Source organism: Hipposideros armiger, unplaced genomic scaffold (assembly GCF_001890085.2).
Source record: "Hipposideros armiger isolate ML-2016 unplaced genomic scaffold, ASM189008v1 scaffold_51, whole genome shotgun sequence".
In the NCBI taxonomy this organism is placed as follows: domain Eukaryota; kingdom Metazoa; phylum Chordata; class Mammalia; order Chiroptera; family Hipposideridae; genus Hipposideros; species Hipposideros armiger.
The window spans coordinates 4,042,638-4,065,295 of NW_017731401.1; the positions used below are offsets into that span (position 1 = coordinate 4,042,638).

General features: G+C 37.2%; 1 protein-coding gene across 4 annotated transcripts in view; it reads right to left on the minus strand.

The window, feature by feature from the left end:
• SAXO6 (stabilizer of axonemal microtubules 6) overlaps positions 1-19,232 on the minus strand; it is a 31,936-nt gene extending 12,704 nt beyond the window's left edge. The window contains exons 1-10 of one of the 4 annotated variants that reach the window (XM_019640589.1): positions 19,104-19,232; positions 17,966-18,080; positions 13,866-14,236; positions 12,657-12,791; positions 9,495-9,659; positions 8,182-8,285; positions 8,001-8,100; positions 2,109-2,138; positions 1,597-1,772; positions 276-572 (exon numbers count right to left, since the gene is read on the minus strand). In XM_019640589.1, the coding sequence (XP_019496134.1) occupies positions 276-572; positions 1,597-1,772; positions 2,109-2,138; positions 8,001-8,100; positions 8,182-8,285; positions 9,495-9,659; positions 12,657-12,791; positions 13,866-14,236; positions 17,966-18,080; positions 19,104-19,121 (1,511 nt within the window). In that variant the 5' untranslated portion in view covers positions 19,122-19,232. Of the gene's footprint in view, positions 1-275; positions 573-1,596; positions 1,773-2,108; positions 2,139-8,000; positions 8,101-8,181; positions 8,286-9,494; positions 9,660-12,656; positions 12,792-13,865; positions 14,237-14,394; positions 14,712-17,965; positions 18,081-19,103 lie in introns of those variants that run through there. The other 3 variants (XM_019640590.1, XM_019640591.1, XM_019640592.1) reach the window with 3 other exon arrangements.
• Positions 19,233-22,658: the final 3,426 nt, after the last annotated feature.

Consider the following 22,658-nt stretch of genomic DNA (forward strand, 5'->3'; position numbering starts at 1 on the left):
TAATTAGCAGGACACAAACGAAAATAACACCGACTACTTCCTCCCCAAATAGCTCAGTGCTCAAGTGTTCAATTACCAATTTGTAGTGACTCAAATACCTGGCTGAATCAAATTATAAAACATACAGAATGCCTACTTCATGACATTAAAGTAAAATCTGCTCTTTATTAGTCATAAAACCAAAAGCGTAAACCACGATACTTAGTGACAAAACAAAATACACATTAACCATGCACAATCATGCTGCCATATACTGATTAATTTAAAACTCTCACCCTTCTTCTTTCTTGTCTGCCTTAGATTTTTCATGTACTTCCAACTTCTCTAACTCTCCCATATAAACCTGTTTGTCCCTTTCCCTTTCCTCCTCCTCCTTCCTCCGCGGTTTCTGTATGTCTTCATTGGTGTTCTCTGCATCCCAAGCCAGACGCCTTCTAACAGGTATGGTGGGAGCATCTGACACACCCAATTTCTCCATGGTATTTTTCTGGGGCTGTTCTTCCAAGACAGGTCTTTTTTCTTCTAGTTTTGTAGAAGGACATTTCTGCAAAGTCTTATGGCTTATAGGATCTCTGCATAACAAAATAAGTTTTACTTTAAGCTTGAGTAGTTTGAGGATTCTAGTTTATACTAACCTTATGAGTCCATCATTCCCTTCCACTGTTCACAACTGTATGTTTCCCACAGATACCGCCTTACCCAGGCATTGAAGAAAGAAATCTAATTAAGAGTTCATTTTACAGTTTAATAAAGTTATGATCTGGACTTTCTATTAAAAGATTCAAAAATAGTTTTATCTCCTCTTACTTCTTCTACCTTCACATAAACATGCCTGCACTGACAAACTCAGACATATCTCCTAAACTAGCATTTACACACATAAACCAGGACCCCACAGGGTCTAACTTATTCAGTTACTCAAATTAGAGTTTGTGCACAAACTCAAATGGATTTGTGGATCTGGTAAGCTGATTCAAATTTTATACTTTAGATAGATAATTCTTTTCCAGATATTGTTAAATAGATTTTGTGATGAACTTTTTAAATCAGATGTCACATAATTAGAATTTACAGTTCAATTTGGTATGTATGACTATATTAATATACCGTGACAACTAAAAACTATTCTATTTGCTACAAATCAGTGAGCTATTTCACTTATAAACAGTTAAATCATGTTCACTTTAAAATCCAACACAGCAGAGAATCACCCATAGGAGCAGGACCTGAGTTCCATATTAACCATGAAAATTTATTAATGAAAAATAATGAATATGTACTGGTAGTTTACTTTTAAAGTTCTTTTACAGCTACTGTATAATCATCCCTATTCTTCTTTTAATTATTAACAAGAAATATTATAAAATCTCATCTTCCAGATTTACATTATGCATTATTTATACACAAGTATGTAAAGCAAGTATGTATAGTTCTATTTTTCAGAAAATAAACTAAAAATAATGAAATATAATAAATGGCTGACATATCTCCATTTGACCAGAAGACAAATTTTGAGTAGTCATGTCCTTTTCCTATATAATTCCATGATCTACATAAGCTACAACATACTTTTTCACCATGCAAAGAACATCTCACCCAGCAAGATCTAGTGCTCTAATGTTATTACTAATGGTTCCTTCTGAGCTCGTGGTTGAGGAAACATCCCAACAGCAGTTGTTATCAGACAGAATCTGATTCATATGGTCCCGAGAAAAATGTGTTCCCTGAAGTCGTTTTCTATAAAACTCAGCCGTCTCTCGGAGTTCTTTAACCTATGTAGGAGAGTTAAAGCATTATGAATTACTGTAAATGCTCCTTTGCAAATATCACCAAGTAGCATATCAAAGACATTGCACACATACAGCCAGAGACCAAGAAGAAATTAAAGCAAAAATAGCCACATACATTCATTAATCTATGTGCATTTTTAAGCAGAAATTAAAACAGTTAAGCTAAAGCACAATGCAGTTATTTTATCTCAGGCCAGCAGGCAGGGAGAAATTTGTAGCATCTAAGAAAAATATTGACACCTACTTCCTATTTCAACTGAAATTACACAAGTATTCTATGCATTATTATAGTTTTTTAAAAACTCAAAAGCAACCAACCTCCGCATACCACATGGCATTTACAGAACCCTAGGGGAGGAATACAGAAACATACTTAATGACAGGTTAATGCCATAAATGAATATTAATGGGAATCAATGAAATACCTTATTATTCTAAATATATACCAAACTTGTCAATCAAATTGTTAAGTATTTTTAGTAATATTTAATTCAGTTACTAAGATATCTTAATATTACCTTGAAAATCAGCCACATTATTGCATAGCTGGGATGGTGTCCATGACAGGTAACCTAATTAGTATTCCAGTTTCCCTACCTCTGGAAGATTACTGATTGGCCAGACACCCCAAGCCCTGGTCTTAATTTCCTAGTTTTATATACAGCTGTTACTAGTATAGAAGCCCCCACTGAGAGAGTCATGGCGCTTCCCCCTCCAAATTCCTCAACTTCCTTGGAATCAGCAAAACCTCAACTTTTTAAAAATGTATTAAATATATACAGTAATCTTCTAATCCCACAAAATAATAATTGTAATATATTCAACAGAGAGACAAAATACAAAAAAAAATGTTCTGATGAACTATAAGGTAATGTGAATTCCCTAATATGCAAATAACGTATTTTCATGTGAAATGGAGCTTTTCATAACTCATTTGAAATGCTTTCATTTTATACATCATACTGCCACCTGCTGGCTTCCCTAAATACAATTCCATAATGTAAAAAATTTATGTTGCACTTTAAAATTCTGTCTAAAATAACCTGCTTGTTATAAACCAGTTACCTCAATAAAATTAAAATAAAATAATCTTTATTTTCAAAAAGACTATTTTTTTTCTATCATAAAGATGGAATATTAGCATTAAAAGGATATGTGGATACTGTCTGCTAAAATTGCTTTTCTTTCACTTAAAGGAAAAAAAGCAAATAATGAAATTTGGCACTGCAAAAGCAATTGGAGAAAAATGTCCTCAGCTCCTTAAGAAGACACTACTGAATGCAAAGAAAAAGTGCTACAACTCTAGGGAATTAGCCAAAGCAAAGGACAGCATCCTCCTGGCGTAAGAAACCATATAAACTGCTCTAATGAACCAAACCTGAAACATTCCTGAAGGAAAATTCAAAATATTGTTTTCTTCACTGCCAAAAAAATTGAGCCATATTCATTTATTATTTCTGTCAATTCCTATTCTTTAAGGAAAATTACGAATACACGACGTCCTCAAATGTTTCGTTCAATGTCATTTCATTAATACACTGATGAGATGCCATAGGAATGTAACTCTTGTTTATATCAATTAGCCTATGGGAAAACTGGTTTCATTATATGTCATTCACTTAAAATCACAGAACCTACCAACAGTGTTAAGTGAGGATTTACTGTAGTGGTTTTTTAATTTAACAGGTAGAACCGAGACACATGGGTTGAGTCGAACTACTAACCAAAGTATTCTGAATGCACAGGAACCTTGTTTAAAGTGCCTTGATATAATCCAGGTTTTATTTCTAATATGTACCCCCATGTTTCAAATGTTTCATGGCCATTCCATCACCTACATGATAAAATCTATAAGCCTTAGCATTGCTTCTTCCTCTGTGTTCTTAAAAGCCTTTCATGCATATCCCCATTAGTACTTATTTCATCCTACTGATATTAATTGCTCATGTCATTCTTCCCATTAACCTATGAACCCCTTGAGGAGGGGAAGAATGCAGCATTTGAACATTGTTTTGAGTGTGGACTAAGTGCTAGGCCTGAGCTAGAAGTCTGGTAGCCGAAGATAAACAAGAAAGTCCCTGACTCAATGTGCTCACAGATTGGTAGAGGAGGCCAACATCCTCTATGATAAATTATTATATATTGGTACTGTCTATGCCATAATAAACAAATGAGATATAAGTTGAATCAAAAGGGCAGCCTGTCAGTCTCGTACTGTGTGTAGGGTGAGTGGAAAGGAGCAGTGAAGGAGGCTGCATTCTATCCATGAGAGAAGACCTTACTGTTTGATAAAGGAAAGGATGGACGAATATACTCTTCACATACTCAGTGATCCAGTTTTATTTGACATGAACTTTTGAAGGAGGAGGGAGAGGAGATACTTATAGAAATACTGTAAAACTTTGGTTTACTCAGTTCCATTTGTTACTGACATTCAAAACAATGTTTTAAATTTATCAGCAATCTTTATTAATAATCTTGGTGCTAATGTTATAATGTTTTACAAATACATAATTTTAAACTTCTATAATCCTAAACTAAGATGAGAAATTAGGAGGCTGATTACTCCCAAAGTAAGGTGTTCTACTAGAAAGAGTAAAAAAAAAAAAATTAGTGGTTACCCAAGAAATCTGAAAACACTTATCCATAAAGATATATGTGCTCCGATGTTCATTGCAGCTTTATTTACAGTGGCCAAGACATGGAAACTAAAGTGTCCTTCCATAGATAACTGGATAAAGAAGATGTGATACATACACACAATGGAATACTATTCTGCCATAAGAAAAGATGAAATAGTGCCGTTTGCAACAACATGGATGGATCTTGAGATTATTGTGCTAAGCGAAATAAGTCAGATAGAAAAAGTGGAGAGCCATATGATTTCACTGACATGTGGGATATAAAACCAAAAACAACAAAGGAACAAGAAAAACAAATGAAGAAACAAAAACTCATAGACACCGACAGTAGTTTAGTGGTTACCAAAGGGTAAAGGGGGAGGAGGGTGGTAGATGAGGGTAAATGGGGTCAAATATATGGTGATGGAAGGAGAACTGACTCTGGGTGGTGAACACACAATGTGATATATAGATGATATATTACAGATTTGTACACCTGAAACCTATGTAACTTTACTAACCATTGTCATCCCAATAAACTTTAATTTTTAAAAAACTCAATGGTGTGAACTCAGTATTAAGAACAATCCCTACAGCCAACAAGCACAGCCACTAAAAAGGATATAAATAAACCATTCCAAACTCAATTAAAACAACACATACACCTCTTTCCAGGTAATGTCATCAGATTACATGACATAATAAGCACTACAAGTAGAATGTTTTCATTTCTGAATTTCTTTTCCCAAATTAAGAATTCAACTAAATCATTTAAAATGTATATGAAGAAAATACAAACTCAGAAAACTGGGGGGAGGGAATAATAAAAACTATTTTTTCCAAAAAATCATCTCCCCCCCAAAAATGAGGAATCATCTTATATTTAGTAGTCCTTACAATGTCCATCAAATTACAGAATGTCTCTCAAATGTGGGACTTTATCTTGAAATAAAGTCTATTTGTGGAAGACACATTAGAAAAAATTACCCAGAGAACAAATTGATGGTTGCCAGATGGCAGGGCATTGGGTGAAAAAAGTGAAAGGGATTAAGAAGTAAAAATTGCCAGTTATAAAAATGGTCACCAGGATATAAAGTACAGCATAGGGAATACAGTCAGTACTATTGTTATAACTATTCATAGTGTCAGGTGGGTACTAGGTTTATTGGGGTGAAAACTTTATAAGTATATAAATGTTTAATCACTATGTTGCACACCTGAAACTAATATAATACTGTATTGTCAATTGTAGTTGAAAAGTTTTTTAAAATAACCTCAACCAATGTAGTAGTTTGGATGATTAGATTACCTAACAATCAAGGAAAAAAGAAATTTAACATGGATTCAGTAGTTATTCTGAGGATGGGACCTAATAATTATAATTCCTGATTATTATTAAAAACAATCTAAGTGTGCATTTTAAAAAAACAATAGTACCAGTGGTTATATTATGGAGATAAGAAATATACAACCACTGGACAAATAAAAACAACCTCCCTAATGTTATATGAATAGGTACTTGGGACTTAGGATAAAATACCCAGTGACTAGACTAAATGGATTTTAAAATTACAGTATCTTAAACAACATAGAAGGAAATGAAGATACGATATATGGGCTAGAAAAGTGTAACATGACTCAAAAAATGAGTTAACTTTCTAATGGTAACAAAGTCATTGATGTCCAATTGCATTTGAAGAGTGTGAATAATATTCCTTCATGAAATGTTAGGAATGGGAAAATGGGGGAGTACCTTATGTTTAGATACTTCACAGGCAGCCACATACAGTAAATGTCTTCCAGTTAAAAAGAAAAACTAAGACTTAAATAAAATGTGGCCCATATTAAATGTGAACTAAAACTGTTATCACCATCAGTGATCACTGACCTCTTTACTAAAAATTCTTACTCTTTTCTAACTCTTTTATTAGAAACTATTAGTAAATAATTCAATTTACTTTTTGAATCATTTTGCCCATAAGGTCAAGGCAAACTATACCACTAATTTAAATATTTACAGTCACCAATAGCAACTAATAAAACAAACTCCCCCAAAAGTCACATTACCAAGACATAATAGGAAACCCTAAAAAAGGCAGATCTTAAATTAACAACAACAAAAATGTTCTCTTCTATCAGGGCAGGACAAGGACTGTCAGCTTATCATGACTTCAGATACAACAATCCTCTCAGTCCATTAAATGTTTAGATCTGAGATCTAAATACCAACTCATCTTAAAGAAGTCTCAAAGACTAAGATAATTTTTCCAAAACAAGAAACTTCTTATGAACCAACTTAGTGAAGCACCTAAGCCTATTTATTGGCCACACTAGCCTTCTATGGCCACACTTTGTGTCCTGCCTCTGCCCCCAGCTTTCCCTCATTCCCCATCAGACTCCTCAGGCACAGAGCTCCTTGAGAAGTAACAAAGCATGGTAACAAACTGCTCAAAAGTTTAGCTGACTCAATTCCTTTCTTCCATCATGGCTGCTTTCAATGCTCATATTTATAACTTGATCTCACCAGCGTGAATATATGAATTTTGCCCCCAGTAATATCTGGGACAGCTTCGAGCTTGGTCTCTTACTCTGCCTGTATTGCCTCTGAGCCATGCTCAAGTAAAGAAGCAGAGAGTACCAAGAGCAGCCATGGTGGAAGGAATCAAGTGACCTCCTGAAACAACATTTGGAGCACAGAAATCACGAGGACATGGGTCTGGGATCTGTCAGTGCAAAGAGCCAGCAGCTCAAGGTGCTAACAACTTCCCTCAAGAGCTGATTACACATAATTTTCAGCCATGGCTTTAAGTATGGAGCTAAATAAAAGATTCATTCCCCATCCAAATTATCCCTGTCTGCACAATGTTGGGGGAGGGGGTGTTTACTGATGTCTAATCTAAACTGTTTTAACTTAGCTAATTCACACAGAAAAGGCAGAAAACTATCACGATGTGGTTTAAAAGATGTTAACTGTACAATAAACAAAAAAGTTCCACTGTTTATCCTTTGACTACAAGAAGCTAGCACTAAATTAATACCTCCCAGCTCAAGACTTACCCTTTACCTCAAACCTCTTGTTAGGATCCTGAGAATTCCCCCCACATGTCAGGATCTCCCAACACTGTAACTTAACCTACCTATCAGCACTCCTTCCTTGTACTTACAGACTGTAGTAGCACACGCTGACAGGGGGTACCACTGTTAAACAAACTAATCTTGAAAATTAATTCATCTTCAGTTGTGAGGGTGGAGGACTGGATGTTATAAAATAATAAAATCTATCATGCTACAATTGTATAAACTGACTTTATTAACATGATCAAATATTGATTATAAAATTTTTTAACTTTAAAGCCTTTATAATAATAAATATTAATCTCTAAGAAGCTAGTTCGTATAAAAAAAAAGTAAACACACTGATAAATTATATCCTAATACATACAACTTTAAGTGTCTGATACTTTTAATACTATTATTGTATTATACATCTTTAAATTGTAGTGTCTATTACCAAGTTAAACTCATTGTGAAATTAAACTGATAACAGGCTCAGAGAAAATGTGGGCTTACTGAGCTTATGTATGCTCACCTGATTTGGTATGTTTTCCTTCACACGTGTCCAAGCCCCAGCTTTATATAAATACTGAGCTGGGCTCAGAAATTTTGCTCTATATTCAGAATTCACCTTCCTAACAGAAATGAAATGAGAGTAAATATTTCACCATGTTAATCATCTAAATACTATGCTATTTATCTTATAAAATACATACCCAAGCCTTTGATGTCTCCATGGAATGATCTTCTTTTTAGGCTGGTTTAAGTCTTTTGATGCCATCTTTGCTTCTAATTTTAAAGGATTGTCTGTACTATTACACTAAAATGAAAATAATTTAAACTTTTTATGCTTAAAATATTTTATACATTAAAGTGAAAGTATAAATTTTATAAGGTATACTTTGATACTGTATTACAATTCTGTTCTTAGAAGTAAGCTTTAAAGACTAAAGGTAACATGGAAATCACAAGAAATCAACAAGCAAGTTTTGAAACTAGTATATCTGGCTAGTTTTTTTAAGTACACCTACTCAGGATATACTTTTATTTTCTAACAATAAAAATTTTAGACCCATGGCTAGGAAAAAGGTTTGTTTAACTAACAAATAAACATCTAAATAAATAAACTCTGTTACTACCTATTGAACAGTGATCTTACGTTTGTACTTGATAGTACAATTAAATTTACATTTAATTGTGTTACAGTAATTAAATATAAGGTCCCAATGAATAAGTTACCACATTGCTTTACTGAATAACTTCACTCTTTTTTCTCTCCAAGAACATCATAGGTTCAAAAAAATTTTTTATGGATCTGTAACATTTTACTTTTAGTCATATAATTTCTATTTTTAGAACCCATAAAATATCAGGTATAACATTCCAGGAGATTAGAAAATAGGACTTATGTTTACCTATAATTTACAATAATTTTAACCTGATGCTGTAACTTAAATAGCTATAATTTCACACAGGAGCATGTATTTGTACATCCTGAGGTAAATCATGTGAATTATACTGGCTATAATTTGGCATGCTAAAACTCTGGCTTAAAATACAAGAGTGTATGGGTATTTGTGTTTGATTTCCATTATTTAATTTAAAGTATGTGTTTCTGTCACTATGTTACCCCTGGAGCTCACATTACTGTAAGGCCAATCATTTGATATTAGATATAGCAGAAAAACCTGCTACATTTGCTAAGCATTCAATACACTGTACTATATTTAGTTATTTACATCTCATATTTACATCTCTTTACATATACAATATAACTATATTTAGTTATTTACATCTCTGTCTCCCATTAGCCCAAGAGCTGCTTAGGGCTCAGCATGGTTATCATTGATTCGCAGTACCTATCCAGAGCCCAGCTCCTACTAAGTGCTCAGTGAACATTTGGCATTTAATGAACAAACAAATAAATTAATAAACTAGCTAAAAACCAAAATTTCAAGTGGTGGTAAGTGAAAGAAAATAATAAAGTCCAAACTGAGGATCTTGTTTTGTTTAAAGAGTTGAGGGATACCTTCTCAGGAGAAATTGTTTCAAAATGTCGGTTCTCTTTCAAATCATTTCTTAATTTTGGTTCTTTCACTGGAGATAAACCCTTGAAATTTCTTTTGTATTCAGTTTCATGGATGATTGAGTTACCTTTGAATTGTGGAACAAATTTGCTTTTATTGTGGAAAACCTTAAAACAAAAATTATTTTAGTTTAGTTTTTTTGTGGGTTAAATATACAGAACTTAGTTTTTCAATTGCTTAAAAAATGTCACATATAATGTCACAGGATACAAAAAAAGGCAATTTCACATGTCTAATTAACACCCAAAGGGCAACAAAAGCAAAAACAGACAAATGAGAAAAAAATAAAAATAAAAAAAATAGATAAATGGGATTGCATCAAACTAAAAAGCTTCTGTACAGCAAAGAAAACAATCAGCAGAGTGAAAAGAAAACCTATGGAATGGGAGAAAATATATGCAAACCATAGATCTCATAAGGGGTCAATATTCAAAATATACAAGGAACTCAAACAACTCAATAGCAAGAAAATGACCCAATTTAAAAATGGGCAGAGGCATAAAAACAGACACATAGATCAAAAGAACCCAATAGGGAGTCCAGATATAAACCCATATATATATATATATATATATATATATATATATATATATATATGTTCAATTAATTTACAACAAAGGAGCCAAGAATATACAATGGGAAGAGGACAGTTTCTTCAATAAATGGTGTTGGGAAGACTAGACAGCCACATGCAAAAGAATGAAACTGAGCCACAGTATTACACCATGCACAAAAATCAACTCAAAATGGATTACAAACTTGAATGTAAAACCTGAAACCATAAAAATCCTAGAAGAAAACATAAGGGGTAATCTCCTTGACATCAGTCTTGGCAATGAATTTTTGGATTTGACACCAAAAACAAAGGCAACAAAAACAAAAACAAGTGGGATGACATCAAACTGAAAAGCTTCTCTACAGAAAGGAAACCACCAACAAAATGAAAAGGCAACCTATAAAATGCAAGAAAATACTTGCAAATCATATATCCTTAAGGGATTTATATCCAAAATAATAAAGAACTCACACAAAAGGGGGAAAAAAACAATCCAATTAATAATAAGCAGAGGAACTGAACAGACATTTTTCCAAAGACACACAGATGGACAATGAGTACATGAGCAGGTGATCAGCATCATTAATCATCGGGGAAATGTAAATCAAAACCACAGTGAGATAATCACCTCACACCTGTTAGAATGGCTATTATCAAAAATATAAAAGTTAAGTGTTGGCAAGGATGTGGAAAAAAAGGAACCCCTGTACACTGTTGGTGGGAATGTAAATTGGTAGAACCACTATGGAAAACAGTATGAAGGCTCCTCAAAAAATTAAAAACAGAACCACCATATGACTCAGCAATCCCACTTTTGGGTATATTTCCAGAAGAAATCAGTATCCCAAAGTGATATCTGCACTCCCATGTTCATTGCAGCATTATTCAAAATAACCAAGACATGGAATGAATCTAAGATGAATGGATAAAGAAAATGTGGCAATTTCTGCCAAAAATTGCTCCAACTCCTTTACATATTAATACAAGACTTCCATTCAGAAAACAGGTGTCTGGTAAAATGGAAGTAAACAGCTCCTTTAGAGGTTCCCCATCAACAAGCATTCAAAATTTGTCACAGAGCTCTTCAGTCCACAGACCCTGAAATTGATATGCTTTGAACTAACAAAGAGCAATTGCTTCCCCCCAACATTATTTGAAACCTTCACTAATGAAAGCAATAAAACTACCAGTGAAGGTATTGCTAGTGATTTATTTCATATTATACTTCTGATCCTATAACAAGAACATTTCTATACAATACTTTCACTGAAATATGTAAAAGTTGTCAATGGGGCTTTAATTTGAATCAGCTCTATCTTAAAGGTGAAATACTCTAAGAAAACTGCACAATTGACAATTTTCATGTCATAAGTAATTTTGTAGGCACACTGACTATCCAAGAATACTTGTAAGCCAGCAAAACAAGTACTCGTCCTATTTACTAGGTTCAGAAAGGGTACATATCACTTTGTTATTTTTGTATGTTCTTAAAATGTTATATAAATTTCAGTTTATAAAAAACTGAGTAATAACTAAGCCCAAAGCTTCCACAATTTATAGGATCACTGGTATTACTATCTTAGTGTAGGATGACCAATATTCTTACTTTGTTGACTCTAATTATCCTCTCTGTCCTCATGGGTATATAGTGAATGTTAAGATACAGTAGAAAATGAATGTGAGGGTATGTGAAGGTGAGCGCGCATGCACGTGCGTGTATGTGTATGTGTGTGTGTGTGTGTGTGTGTGTGTGTGTGTGTGTTTATAAAGAAAAACACAAAGATCAGGAGAAACAAAAGTCTAAGCTATCATGGGCCTCTGCGGATATTTTAAATGGAAGTATTTCCTACCTAGGTCTAGGAGTATGTTTAAGAATACAAATGAGAGTTAAGAGCTTACGATGTGTCTAGACTCTAGAGGATGATAGTAGTAAAACAACAGAGTATTTATTAGTAATGGTAGTCCAATACTAAAATTGTACAAGAGTACAATGAAATCTAATACCACATAGTTATCATTATAGCTTTTGAATTTCATAAACACAGTTAAACTGTCAATTCCTATTATTATTCATTTAATACAAGGACAAAATTATATATCCTGTGTTACTTTCAACATATTTTGTATTTATTAAAATAAATATCCAAAGCAGTTATGCTTTTCTTAGAAGACAGAAAACATGCACTACATTAGTCAACTAAACACATTTTAGAATAAAACCAATTTAATAAGTTTTTAATAAATAAAAAAACTCACAGTATGCAAAAACTTACTTGTCCCCAAGTTTTCATTACCCTGTCTCATATTTAACATATGTGATGAATCTGGCAAAAATGATCATCAATTTTTAGGCTAAGACGATATAACATTACTACTATGAATCAAAAGTAATAAGATGATTTTAGCAAGACTCTCATTTTCACTTTTCTAGAGCCTACCTCTAAGCCTAATTCAATGTCTAATTTCTTTTAGCAATTAGTTCTGTGTAAATCTGCATGACTAGATTAGATGATGATATTAAAAAATGTCTTTCATCCATTAAAACTACCTGATTGGCTGCAAAAACTGGAGCGGTTTCTTTAGGGGTTTTCCAAACAAACTGTCTTTGATATTCAGAATTCCTCAAGACATTATGTGAAGGAACAACAGTCAATCCAGCTTTCTTCTGCAGATGTCTATCCAACTGTTAGGAAAAAAAAAATCCCAAAGTCATTAAAAATTTCTATTCAAACTTTTTTTTTACTATGGTAAAGAAACAACATGAAATTCACCCTCTTTACAAATGTTTAAGTATGTAGTACAGCATTATTAACTATATGCACATAGTTGTACAACTAATTTTTTTCAATTGATAAATAATCTCCCTATTAAATTGTCAAACTATTTAAAATTCCTTTCTTAATACTGTTAAGGAATTCTTATGCATCCCAGAAAAAGATTAACATCTCTCAGTTCCTTCCTAGCAATTACTTATAATTAAATCTATTACTAAAAAACAACAGCACCTTGCCTCATCCACATGTTGCTTCTGGGACGCCCCTTCCCTGCCCACCAGACTTACACTTCACCCTCCGTGATTCCCCTGTGGCCCCTGGTTTTTGCAGTAAGCCACGGGTTCTTCTCCAGCACTTCTAAATGCCGCTCTGTGGTTCCAGTCAGCGATGGGCATGAAATGGGGAAGAAGCACAGTGGAATGGAGAAAAATGTGGGAGGCAGTGAGATGTGTGCACGGGTCCCTGCAGCCTCTGCTTATGTGCTCACAGGGACCTTCCGCAGGCCAGCTATGACATAAGAGCAGAACTGCAAGGTCTTTGAGATCCAGCCAAAACTCTCCTTTCTTTTGCATTTTATCAATTGAGATTCTGTTTTTTTTTCTTGCTGGTATACAATAAGGAACTGAAAAGAGCCTAGGTAGAAGTCAGCTCACCATCCCTGCCAGGGGTAACTGCCTGCTCCCCTTCTCTGTCTCAACTTGATCTCTCCCTTAGGACTCAGGTGCTGATATATGATGAATAAAATCCAGAAGCAAGCTGTCCACCTAATGAAGGGATACTTCAGTATAACCAGTACAAAGTGACTATTAAGAATAAAACTAATTCACAGCAACTAAAGTCAATAACCTCTTATTAACTATTCTAATAGACATTAGACAAGAAAACAACAATGAAAAATTTTAAGCACAAAACGTAGTATTACTGAAATGATGAAATCTGCAAAGAATTCTACTCTTTCGTAAAGAAATAGTGAATATACTTACCCTATTATCTACGTTTTCTGAGAGAAGCTTGGTAGAATGTTCCAGTTCAACATTTTCATTAACTGGTATGTGATTTGCTATTACATTCTTATTATTTTCCACAATATCTAAAGCCCCTTCAGCTCTGGAGTCTTCAGAGTGAGATCTGGTTCTCTTGGGAACCCTGGAGGGTTCTAGTGCAAGAACTCTTTCTTGGTTAAGATCTTTTTGCTCTGCCTCTTGTGATTCGGGTGTTTCTGGGGCTTTAGGTTCTGGTGATATAACCACATCATTCTCGGAAATAGCTCCATTCCACTCAAGAGATTTTGAAATCTGTGGGTCATGGTAAGGGACTCTTCTTTTTGAAATAAAACTTGGCTCTTTCGTGATTCCTACAAAATATAATACACAAAAGTATCAGCTACCAAAGCATAAAGTTACACAGACAACTTTTAATAATACCTATGAGAAGAGACATGGAATTTAAAATTCAGTTGAGGTACACACACACAATATCCTTCAAGTTACATGATAAAAAAATAAGTAATTTTTCAACATAAAATCTTTAATTTGGCTTTAAAGAAATATTAAAAGTTTGACATTAAAAATTTTTTTTAATCGGGGTCACAACATTCGAGTTATCCTCACACAAGTCACTAAAACAGCAACGTGATGGGCCTGGCAAGCCCGCAGTACATGCTACCTCCGTTTCTAATTACTTTCCTGTGCTACTTAATAGAACAATGGGCCCTAGTACTGTCAAAATTTGGAACTTTTCACAAAGCTTCTCTTATGCAGAGCAGACCCAGATGAGAAGGGGTGAGATGTCCTTATTCTGGATCTTGGTTCTACATTTGCCTTGATTTCCTGAGAATTAAAGAGAATGAACCCTTTTAACAAGTGCTAAGATACTATTTCTCTATATTTCTGTCTGGCAAGCAAATGTCCAAAAAACTTAACCTTCTACCCAGGTAAAAAGGAGTGCTAAGGAATGACAGCCACTAAGTGACTGCTCCAGTTTGGGGCCATTCTTTGAATAGAAAGAAGACTGTGCAGAGTGGGAAAGAAAAATTAAGACTGGAAGGGAAGGGAAGGAGAGGGAAGGTGGACAAAAAATCAGGCCTGTGGTAAAGCCCAGTTCTTTAGCCCCTATTATGGATGTTTCGGCCATTGAACGCAGAGTCCCCACCCTTACAAGGCTTCCCTAGACCAGTGGTCTTCAAACTGGGTGCATATATGTCTGGAGACACATAAAGACTTTGGGGGTAGGAGGTGGTAAACAGAAATGGACAGCTTAAGGAAATCATTTTCTCTCTTTTTTAATTTTATTGGGGAACAGCCATGGTCATTGGTTACACATTGCTTTCATGCTACAATGGCATAGTAGACTCTTTTAAGGAAGGCACAGCTCACAGTGGCCCATGTGGGGATCAAACCGGCAATCACCTTGGTGCTATCGGCACCACGCTCTAACCAACTGAACTAACTGGTGACCCCAAGGGAATCATTTTCCAGATCCTAACTTCCATATGTACTACTTCCTGACACTGATCTGCCTAAAAGCTGCATCTGCCATCTGTATTTTTATTTCCCACCACCCCTTTCATAATCACCCCTGTCCCACTTCACAAAAGAAAGACACACCTCTCACCCAGCCCCAGGAAGAAAAAAAAAAATCTCATAGGTGGGGAGCAGAACAAAGGGACAATTCAAGGAAGCATAGCTCCTGAGGGAGAATATTTGACAGCAAAGCAAAGAAGGCAGAAATTAGAAATAACAAAGGAACAGCACCTTACTTCATCCAGCTCCACACCTTTTCCATCTACCTATCTTAGAATGAAAATGCAGGTGTGAGTGTCATCATGTGAAATGCATATATGCATATTAACACATTAATTTGGATTGGAAAAGTTAAACCCTTTTTCTCACAGAAAATAATTTTGATTAGTTTTGCCAAAGGAGAACTGACTTTACCAATTATATCTATGATGAACATTTATCATAAACTAAATAAGCAAAATTGGCAGCTCCAAAGTTTTAATAAACTGTATGTAAAATACATATATAATATTCACTATACCAGAAATCATATCCTTAGAAACTATTTTTTACACTTATCATTTAAAAAATTAAATATCAACTTAAAAATGTGAAGGGAAGGGTGGCCAGTTAGCCCAGGTGGTTAGCGCGCAGGCTCTTAACACCAAGGTTCAATTCCCACATGGGCCAGTCAGCTGTGCCCTTCACAACTAGATTGAAGACAACTTGACTTGGAGCTGATGGGTCCTGGAAAAAATACACTGTTCCCCAATAAAGTTTAAAAAAAATGTGAAGGGGTACAAAGACTTTTAGGGGGTATAAAAGCTAAAGAGTTTGAAGACCACTGCCCTAGACTTCTCACTGCTTTTAACACAGAGAGAGGCTTCTGGTAAAATAGCAAAATGAAAGGGGAGGATTCTCAAGTGACCTGCCCTTGTCCCCCAGAACCAGCAAAAAGCCACTGTGAGGGAAAACACATTCTGTTAACAGCATGTCAGGCCAGTCCTAGGTAGTAACACCGCTGTTGTTCCTGGCTAACCTCCCACCTCCCTTTCTGAATATCCTAGAGTCCTCACTCCGGCCCTCCCCCTTACCTAATATTCTCCATTAACATGTCTCCCCTAGACAATTGCTCCTTTTGTAATGTTCCATTCTTCAAAGTGACTTTGCTCCCACGGTCTCATTTAATCACTCTTCTACCCTCAAATATAGTTGATCTAAGTTAAAATGTCATGGAGGCAACTATCTGGTGAGCCAATTTCCTAGTGTCATAATACCCCTCTCTAGGCCCTCAGTGGGTATCTACACTTTGAGAGATTTATTTTGGATTCTTAGTCTAATGGAGTCTTAAATTTGTGGAATTTTTGGTCATTTAGAGAGGATTATGAACATCACCCTGCCTGAGAGGCAGGGACACCCAGCTTTTTGGAAGTGAGGTTCTGGGAAAAGGATCCTTATCTTCAAAGTAGTCCTAAAAGAGCCACCCCTCTAGCCCACTCTTTCCTTTGTTCTCCAAACACTCTCATTTTACCAATTTCCCAGGCATGGCACTCCACTCATAAGCCTTTTTTTGTTTTCCTGGCTTCAAACATCTAACATTTGAAGAACTTATATACCACACATCAGGCACTCTCATACATGTCACATATGAGGTACCAAGCATTCATCTGTATATATGCACCTGGTCCTTAACAGGCATCATCTCATTTAATCGCTCCCAGCAATCCTGTGCAATGGGCTTCCTAAGTCCCACTAGGTGAAACAGGCCCAATTTGCCCAAGGTCACACAGCTAATGTGGATTCAAATTGAACTTTATTCATTCAATCAGAAATTAGTTTTAATAAGCACTACAGTATGTCAAGGCCCTATGTCAGGTATGAGCGGGAACAAGGTGGTAAATACAGAGCCCTGTTCTCAAAGATCTTACACTCTAGGAAGGGAGAATTAAGCAGCAGGTAGAATAATGTCAGTCTGTCTCTTTTTCCCCTCTACCATGCTCTAGGAAGCTTTGGCCCAGGCTCTGACTTCCCTGGGATACAGGGATATAGGGAGGAAGCACGTATGATGTCAAGAACATGGCCTCTGAATTCACAGGTTTTGAACAATACAAACTTGATTTCAAATCATGGTTCTGTCATTTCCTAGCTGTGAATCTTGGGCAACCTACTTTATCTAAGCTTCCATTCCTCGACACCTTGGTAGTACTCCTCCCCAGACTTGTCTACTGTCAGCTTCCATGTCTCAGGTCAAATATCTGATCTGAAGCATATTTCCTGCAATCTATTCCTCCCCCAAGTTGTCTATCATGCTACAATTTTACATAAAAACCTGAAATCCCCTAGTTTATTTATTGAGTTATTTGTTCACTGTTCTTCCCTACAATTAACAGTCCTTATCTGGTTCAAGGCTATATCCCTAGAAGCTGGGAATAGTCCTGGCCTATAGCAAACCCTCAATAAATATGTGTTAAATAAATAAATAAGTCAACCACACCAATGGAACAATACAATTTTGTAATCATTTTGCAAACTTACTTCAAGGTTTATTCAAGTTATAATGACTATTAGTTTGTCCAACTTACCTAATTGATCTGATCTAAGTCCAGCCCATGGGTACCTTCGCCCCACTGAGGAATTACGGGACTCTGACAAATATGACTTTTTCCACAGAAAGTTCCTCTGGTATTCACTCAGCCCCTGTAATGTAAAGTACAATTTGAATACAGTGTAATGAATGAACGTTGCTTTAAAGCAGACATCAGTAAAAATAATTTCTGAACCTCTAAAAAGGGTTACAAGACTTAAGATTGATAATTACACAAAGAAGAGCTCCTAAATAATAGTTAATATTTACCCAGCCTTCTGCTAAGCAGTTCACGCGTGTTATATCCTTTAATCCTCACAACCACTTGAGGCCGTTGCTAGAAGGAATCTGAGGCTCAGAGCGTCTACCCTTCCGCTGGTTGTCTCATTCTAAAGCCTGAGCTCTTGTCTAATAACTGTGACAATCTAAATCCTCATCAGTGTAATTATCCTAATTAAGCTCTCACCGAGTACACAATATTACGTTGTATGCCCAGTACCTTTTGAAATTTTGTCAAGTCAACCAAAGAAAGACAAATCCCCCTCCCATTCTAGATACAAAACCCTTAAGATAAAAGGCTAAGACAGGGCTTGTGGAAAGCTGTGGTCAACTATTATGTTGAAGGGTGCTTGACCCTGTCAGCTACCACCTACCTGAAACTTTTAACGACCCCGAAACAAATGCATAACTATGAATAATATGTGTTTCTTATACCTTGTCTTTATCTTGTTAAGGTCCCATTTCTCAACTCTTTAATAGACATACGCACTTTGGGGCGGGGGACGGGGGTTCAATGCTAAACAGTGAGATGGGCCACAGTGTCCCAATCGGAGGCCGCCTTAGTTCCCATGATAGTGCCCTCCCTCCTTCTCCACTCCTCTGAGCCTCCCAAAATAAACCTATCTCAACACCATCTAACTCTTCCACTCGGTAACTCGGAAGTGAGTGTGAGCGGAAAGGGAGCTAGGTAAGAAGACACAATCATCCTCCAGAACCGTGGCAGGCAGGCTCGGGGGCTGACAGGCTCTGCGGGGCCGAGGGGCGCGGTGCAGAAAGCCAGCGAGGCCCCCGCGGCCCTCACCCGCCCCGCCACGGCTCCCCCCATCAGCCTTCGGGCCCGGGGACCCCGGCCTCACCTTGAAGCGCACCGGCATGTCGCCCGGCGCTGGAGCCCCCGCCACTCCGACAGTTAACGGGACAAAAAGCCCCGAAAGGGGCGGGGCAACAACAGTGTTCCCTAGCAAAACCCTTGGCCTGGCGTCCCCGACTACGCGCCGGCGTATTCCGCGCTTCCCTCCTTGAGCCCTGTCGCTCTGCCTTTCCCCGCCCATTCTAAAGCCTAAGAGCCAATAGAAATTCTTAAAACTGCTTGCCTCCGTTAAGATTCGACCAATCAATACCCTAAGTGGGGATGCCCGCCTCCTTTGAGAAGTCCCAGGATTAATAGAGAGAGCGGGCGGAAGGCCGGCCAATGAGGATCCCGGAACCGGGGTGGGCGGGGCCCCGCGGGAGCTTCGTCCTGAGGAGAGCTCACAGGCTGCTGTTAATCGCTAGCGGCCGCGCGACAGTGGGTCTCCTTGCTGGTGGGATTCGTGTGTCTCCGGCCTCCTCGCTGGGCCAAGGTTCTTGACGTCATAAAACTGATGGTGTGTTCTTAATCCAAAGTATATGACGGAACCGAATGTTTGTTTTTCTGAAGTGAAAATGTTTAGGTCTGTTCTCTTATCAACTCCTACAACCGTCAGCCATGTTACACTGCTTACTGTCACATCGAAAGGGATGGACCAAAAATAAACACAGCTTAGGCAGGGCAAAAAAAAAAATAAATAAATTTATTGAATCTTGAAAGGCAAACTGCTGACTTCCAGTGATGTTCTTGCCTTCCCCACCTTCCCCCAAAAGCATGTACACGCAACTCTTAGATTAAAAAACATTAATGGTGCTTATGAGTCTCAACTTGGCAAAGCTTCAGCCTTGTCCTTTCACTCTTTTTTAAAAATAAAATTCCATCTGATTGTAATACTGTTGCCATTAATAATTATTTCTTGAGATTCTACAAATATTGAGATTGACAGAATATTGTGCTGATCCTGAGAATGGGAAAGAAAGAAATTGTCCAGACAGTTCTCTAATATACTTGAGAATGAACATATATTTATTCAATAATAGTATAACGCATCATGTGCTAAATTTCCAAATGATAGGTAAAAGGGCTAGAGGAATTGGAGGAGGGAGTTATCCCTCAGGGCAGAAATGATTAGGAAAAGCCTCAGGAAGAAATATTCAGACTCAGCCTTGAAGATGAGAAGGACTGAAGCAAGTGAAGAGGAAAATGGGGCGATCAAAGAGCAGATGTCTGAATGGAATGCTGCCAAGCTTTGTCCAGGAACAATGACTGCAGTGCCTTTTGCTTTTGTCATTTGTTGACTAGAAGAAAAGTATACCCTCTTTTAAACTTTCAAATATTAATACCAATCCTTGATGCTCTCCTTTAAGCATGCTCTGCAAAGGCTTGTCTTCCTGAACTCTAATTGATGCCTCTGTTCTTCATCATCACTGAGATACTTAAAAATTCATTTGAAGGAACCACCTGATATCGGAAACAAAGGGAATATTAAATGAATCCCAATGTGTTATGCATCCAGGGGGCCCTTGAAAAAAACGTTAATTGGGGTGAAAAGGGTAACTATTGCATTGTTCTGTACACCTGAAACTAACAATAAAAAAAAATAAATAAAATAAATATTACTAAGGGTCCTACCAAAAAAAAAACAAAAAACGTTAATTGGCGACGACAGCATCTCTAGCGTGTAAATTAAGAATGACACACACAGTGGCACATACAACAAAAGTCTTCTGCAGGAAGCCAGCCGACATCTTACAGGGTAGGGAAGACACAGCTCTATTTGAACACAGCTTTGTGACCACATGATGCTATGGTGAAATTGGTAAAAGCAAGCATGAGGAAGGTAGCCTATCTGCTAAACAAGGGCAATGATAACTGCAGTAGAGCTCTGCTGAACAGGGGATACATGACAAGAAAAACCAAACAGCAGATGGCAAAAATGACTTAGTCACAACCTGAATTTGCTGAGATGTGTTGTAGGAAGACGAATATTTTACTTTGTTATTTTTAAACTAAAGCCCACCCCAGTGTATGAGGCAAAGATGTAAAAATGAAAAAAGGGACAACCTTAGCAAATGAGAGTTTGTAGCCTGTGTTTTACCAGCTCTTACACTCTCTGATACTGCAGGAAACAGACCCAGCACCCTACAAATTTCCACCCAGGTGTTTGGGGAATCCCTAGGAGGTTTCTCACATGTGCCTATAGTTACCACATAGAATATGCCCAGCAGCACTGCCAATAGCCGTGCTATTCCAATAGCCACGCATCTCTAGGTATCACTCTGGCTGCTGGCCACCACAGCCACATTTGCTAGGTACTGAGTATCCACTGGGCACAGCATGAAGCCTCCTCAGATAGCTCAACCCTGTTGGTGATCTGTGGCGAAGGACCTCTCTCCTCATTTTTGGTGTTACCCTTCATTAAGCAGGTACCAAAGTACTGAAAAGAGCTTTTCCATTTGTATTTTAGCTTCTCTTCTCTCCAAAGTGCTCAAAGTGAGGTCCATGGAGCCTAGGCCACAAAGTAATTCCTCAAGTGATTGGTCTCATTCTGTGCTTAGATGAGCATCTCTCCTCTACCTTGTCCCTCTTACTGGGACACTGGGATAAGGGTGCCATACCTGGTTGCCTCTTCCCTTTTTCTTTCTTTATTTATCTTTTTTTATTGGGGAACAGCCATGGTCATTGGTTACACGTTGCTTTCATGCTACAATGGCATAGTTGACTCTTTTAAGGAGGGTGCAGCTCACAGTGGCCCATGCGGGGATCAAACCAGCTACCGTGGTATCAGCACCATGCTCTGACCAAGTGAGCAAACTGCTCACCCTTTGCCTCTTCCCTTTTCTTGATGTCCCTATTTCTCATGGAAATAAATTTCTGTTTATTGCCTGTGAGAGACCAAATGGCTACAACCTCTATAAAGGGTAATTGGACAACCCTTTTGACCCAGCAATTCCACTTTTATAACTTTATCTTAGAGATACACTTGCCTACATGTGAAAAAATATTTATTTGAGGTTGTTTACTGCATTGTCTATAGTAGGAAAAGTTAGAAACAAACATCCATCTGCCAGGGAGTAGGTAAATACATTGTGGTTCATTTAGGACCCAGAGCAAAAACCGTCTGTGCAGCAGGTCCACAAAACAGTGCAGGCTGCTCTACTCCTTCGGGCCTTCTGACCCAGCTGATCAGGGGTGGAGCCCTGTTGGGTTGGACCCCCTTCAGGTGCAAGTACTATATCCATCAGGGTCCAGCCAAGACACAGAAATTGCCAGAAGCATTCAACAAAGAAAACTTAGTATAAGTCATTGGTTAATTAGTTATTGGAGAACTTTAAGAAGCTAAAAGGAGAAAGAGGGGATAGTAATTCCAGGAAGCAGTTCACATCCCTGAGGCTGGAAGAACAGAGGGAAAATGTTGAGGTTACTCAAACATAGAAGTTTGCTGGAGAGACCTCATGGAGTTTGTCAGCTCTGAGAACGAGTCACTGCCTGGCTGGTGCCGATGCCTCTGAGGAGACAAAATGAGGCTGCCTTTGGGAATGCAAAAAAGAATGAGATGGGG